Source organism: Amblyomma maculatum, chromosome 2, assembly GCF_055883805.1.
Source record: "Amblyomma maculatum isolate TAMU_Amacu chromosome 2, ASM5588380v1, whole genome shotgun sequence".
NCBI classification, from domain to species: Eukaryota; Metazoa; Arthropoda; class Arachnida; order Ixodida; family Ixodidae; genus Amblyomma; species Amblyomma maculatum.
Genome location: NC_139345.1, coordinates 83020160 through 83024998, shown reverse-complemented (window position 1 = coordinate 83024998; position 4839 = coordinate 83020160). Strand labels below are relative to the sequence as shown.

The 4839-nt window shown below is 44.3% G+C and overlaps 1 protein-coding gene across 1 annotated transcript; it reads right to left on the bottom strand.

Moving 5' to 3' along the window:
* Positions 1–312: 312 nt before the first annotated feature.
* Positions 313–3960, bottom strand: LOC146199138 (cuticle protein 16.8-like). The gene is made up of 3 exons (XM_084592718.1): positions 3867–3960; positions 3660–3716; positions 313–953 (listed from the first exon to the last, which is right to left on the bottom strand). The coding sequence occupies exons 1-3, from the start codon at positions 3876–3878 to the stop codon at positions 474–476; spliced, it is 549 nt and encodes a 182-aa protein (XP_084448844.1). The 5' UTR covers positions 3879–3960; the 3' UTR covers positions 313–473.
* Between the last annotated feature and the right edge of the window lie 879 nt (positions 3961–4839).

Here is a 4839-nt window from a genome sequence, read left to right as displayed (position 1 = left end):
GATGCCTTCGCGTGTCTTCTTCGAGTTTACAATTTTTTCGCGGTCTTATAAATGATCGCTTCTTGTGTTATAATCGCTTTGCGCCAACTATCAGTCTAATGCGAACTGGAAATCATCTCTAATATGGGTACAAAAGCACGGGCTACTGTACTCTGAGTACCATGCGAAGGAGCGGTCTTTGACAAATAACGGCGGTGAGCGCGTGCCACATGCACGCAATGCACGAAGCAATCGCATTTGGAAGCAGGCTTGCATTTCTAGGTTCATGCACCGAGGAAAAAAGAAGGTACATGAAAGGACCATGCAAAAACATATCAGTAACATTTTTTTATTATATAAACTACGAAAAATATAACGAGTTTTAATTTAGAATGCTAGCTTCAATTGGGGCTTCATCATGTACTCGTATCCTTCAGGACTAAGTGGCCAACGACCAACTTTTCCTGCTCTTTCCCTCTGTGGAGTTGGACAACTTAGGCGCTCTTGGCACGGCCAAGGGTGTAGGTCAGAGGAGCGTGGGCGAGGGCAATTGGCTGGGTGGCCACAGTAATTGGGGTCACGTGATGGGCGGTGGCGTAGGAGATGGGGGCGGCCTGGACAGTGAAGGGGGCGGCGTGGACGACTGGGGTGGCGGCCTGCAGGACCACGGGCTTCACAGCAGCAACGGGCTTGGCCACGACGGCGGCGGCTGGGGCTGGGGCGACCTCGATTGGGTTGGCGATGTACTGAGCGTCAGCAGGGTTGGAGGTCTTAGTTCCAGGCTCGTTGGTTTCGACAACAACGTGGAAACCGTCAGCGTCAGCGGTGTACTTGACGGTACGGGTCACGCCGTTGGGGTCGGTGTAGCTGTAGGATCCAACCTTGTTGTTGTTCTCGTCACCGGTCTCTTGCTGGCTGAGGTGGGTGCCGAACTCGTCGGTGTTGTCGTAGCTGAAGCTGTAGGGCTGTGGTGGCTGATGCGGGATAAGGGGGGGTAGCAACAAAAAAAAAAGTAAAGGTCACTTTCTGTTTAGCACCTGCGTGACGCGATAATTCTGAAGGAAGCAAACGGAGCTTCTACGCTCTTATATCGCTTGTATTTAATCGTTCCGTTCCTTGTTTGTAACTATTGCGCTATTTGCAAAAAAGGGGGTGATATATTAAAGGATACTATACTTGTTCACTCTTTATTTTTTGGAAATATTTGCCTCTCAGAGAGGAAGCAGGCAATATATTATAGAATTTCACGCGTACCACCTGCAGGGGGAAAATAGCAAATAAACAGCATGTCGAGAGAGCTTTGTTCACTGAAACGCAAGAATTCCTCGTATGTTGAGCAAGAATGACCGCTCAGGATCAATAACGAAAACAGAATTGTCCGGGTTCGGCTTACCAAACAAAAAGCACCAAGTACCGGACTCTGCGGTGTATATGTGTTTAACCCTGCAGAACGTTCCTGACCGCTATTTAAAGCTTTTCAAGAAGAAAAAGATTACCCGGAAAAGATATAGGCGAACCGTAACGGTTCGAAGCCTTGATTGCTGCACATCCTTATAATACCACGGGATATCAGTGATGCTGTTTGAGTGCACAATGTAATTCATTTATATATGCTTAGTTTAGGTGCATTTTTAGAGCAATGTTGCAAAAGTGACTTTCGCCACACGAAGACAGCTCTCCTGCAAGCCCGCGTCCTTCGAAGAACTGCCTCTCTTTCGATGAGCTCGCAGTCTTGCAGTGGACCTGTTCCGTTACGTTAGCCTGGCTGCAGGGATGGCAGCACCGTGGCCGTCGGCCTTGAGATTAGCAGGGAGCACGCGATCCGACGCTTCTCTGCCGAATGGCATATAAATGTTCCCACTGTCTAGACAGGCAAGGCACGTACAGGCGGCTGCCAGGTTCACTTCACTGCCATCAGCCAAAGATTTTTTTTGTGCTTTGCAATTTGCCCTGAGGATTTTAGGAGGGAAAGAGAAGTGCACACTGAAACGCACACGCGGCTGTGCTCGTCTCCAGTCTGCTCCAAAAGCCGGTTTTTTCTTCATGCGATCTTAAGCCATTTTTTTTTTGTTCGATTTACATAAAAACGTTTTCAGAGACCAAGATGTCATGGTAAAAAAATAGCTTGCTTAAGCCAGTCGAGATGCTTTCAAACTGCTGTGTGGTTTCATTTTATCTGGTTAGTATTTTTCTTCTCAGCTGTTCTTTTGAATTCGGAAGTGTGAAGAAAAGGCTCACGGAGATATAACGGCTCATTTCCTTCCACGCGCATTCTGCGATGAAATGGATTAAATGAACCAGTTCTTGCCGATTTACCGCCGCTTCACAATGCAGAGAAAACAGTTATTGGAGGAGGTTTTGAAAGAGTTACGCTTTAGTTTAAGCATACTTCTCTGATTATCAATTGGCTCAAGGTTACTTGTGTACAGCCGTGGGTCTGTTTGCTCTACCATTCAAAATGTCTTGCTGAATTTTAATCGACTTGATAACCAATTTTGTTCGATATAGCTTCACTGCACGTGTCATAACGTTGCTCTGTTGCATGCGTTATTTTTGTTTTTAATTTAGTGTCTGGCCTATCTCTTTTGTTCCCACTAATCGTGCGTTGTTTTTTTTTTTTCGTCACCTAAATATACATCACGAAAGCTCTCTATTTTTTATCCCCCGGTATTTCCCCAATTCAGCTTTGGTTTAAGGTCAAAGACAACAGCAATGACTGAGTAACTTTTTCTATAAAATACGGCTGTGAACACGAGTAAATCATTTGTAACAAGAAATCAATGCCTGAAGAATAGCATTAAAAGTAGGCGGAGAAATTCCTAAACAATTTGGCATAAACTATATATCAGTTATAGTTTGAGTGAGCTTCTCTTTCTTCAACGCAGCTAGAAAAAAAAAATGAACTTTAGTGCAACCACGTGAGAAACAATGTGGTTTTCTTTTAAAAGGGTGCTGATATCAGGGGGACAATTACTTTTACATTTTGGCTAATAACAACGCTCTTTGTGTAATATCAAACTACATTACATGACTGTTACGTAATATACTGCGACGAGGGTCTTTAATGTATTTATTTGATACAGCGCCTGATAGAGGGCTTCTTGTTATCCTAGTGAGAAGACTGCAATTTGAAGGAGGAGCTAAGGAGTGTAATCGTCAAAAATGAGCTAACAAGAAATGCCTATTTGTTATAACAATTACTGCTATCTGGCAAAAGTCGGCATTAAGTTTGTTATCAGGTATGATGAAGGTTCTAGAACAAAAAAAAGCAAAATTTAACGACTAAATATGCCCTTTTTAAAGGGAAAAATAATTTTCTTTCCACAGCTATAAAACCCATTGTTCTTATCCCGCTGCACTTGCAATGAATGCACCTTTTGTGCAAGATCCAGCAGCAATAGGTTTTGAGGAGTGCATCTTAAGTATTTAGGGCTTTTTCAGAGCACAGCTACCACGGGAAGTTTACAACGCTTCTGTGCCTCATATTTTTTTATAGCAATGCTCACAAGTGCTTAAAGTAGCTTTTGTCCTTCTGTTGATAATAAGGCACCCGAGACGCCTTCTTCTTGGTGATATATCCAGCCCAGAAAAGCAGAAATGATGGGACCGGAAAGGAGAATACGAACATGGGTGTTTTTCTCATCTACAGCGCTGAAGGAAAACTAAAGCGAGGTACTTACGCCCTCCAGGCTGTCTTGCTGGGCAGCGGCGTAGGCGACGAGGCAGCAGAGAAGGATCTGAAACGAAGCGACACAAAAGGCATGTCGTTAGAGCACGTGGCGAAAGCTCTTCGCTCTTCGTAAAGATCCACTCAACGCTGCTTCTAACGAGCTCTCATCACCATCGCGCTAACCCCCGAGAGCGGAGACGAATGCGAAAGCGAGCACCTTGGTGTACATGGTGATTGGCTGGTTGGTTCCCTTGCCGCTGTGATCAAATGAACTGGCGATCTGCTGTCGCAGGCCGGAGCCTTATATAGTAGTCTCGACGCATTACGCTATCATCGAACGCACTGCTGATACGTGTCTCGTCGGTATTCCCCACAAGTCGCGTTCCTTTGGCGCGCTCAGGCCTGCCACTCTTGACAACTTTCTCCTCGCAGCGCTGAAAGTGGAGGGGAGACAATATCTCCGCTATGAGTGAGGGCGGAATGTGAGCTGCACTGTGACACAGTGTATGCAGGAAAATTGTATATCTAAAAAGAAATCTTTCATGTGTAGTCTTTCTCGGCCTTCTATCTTTTTTTTTTTTTTGCTTGGGCTTTTCTTAATGTGCTCCCGACACTCTCGATAGTTTTTATTTTGCTCGAAACTAATTCTCCTTAATATTCAAGTAACCGTGTATTTAGAGGAGACCGTATCTGAAGCAACCAGAAAGTGAAGGCACGCATTAAAGGAGGTTATTTTCGCCAGAAATTCCTCACAGTGCACAGTTTCCTTGCAAATTGCATAAAAAATAGGGTGAAAGTGCTTGATGGAATGCGCTTTCCGAATACGGAGGCAAGTGTCGAGTATTAAAAAAATAGCCATTAATGCTCCTAAGGTCTTTGTCAGTAATCCGCAACTGGTACATACACTGGAAGTTGGGGTGGAAGTGAACCATGGGGTCAAGAAACCAGTTGATTTAAGCAGCGCAGTCATGTTAAAGCTGAAGAGCGGTTCGTTTAAATCGCACAATGGTTTTCCAAATAAAACAAGTCTTCTACAAAGCTTATAAGTCTCACTACCATGAGAGTTAAGAAGGACTTCATTATATTACAAAAGAATATTAGCCGAATTTAGCTTATCAAGAACAAGAGACGAGAACTTTCGTACTTGGACTTGAAACACTTGCCGGTTTTGAGAAAACTATCCGCAATAC

What these genes read in the sequence shown, in the direction of transcription:
- LOC146199138 (XM_084592718.1), bottom strand. An exon ending in AGCAAGACAGCCTGGAGGGC is followed by an intron (nt 954 to 3,659) that starts GTAAGTACCTCG and finishes ATCCCGCATCAG; the next exon opens with CCACCACAGCCCTACAGCTT.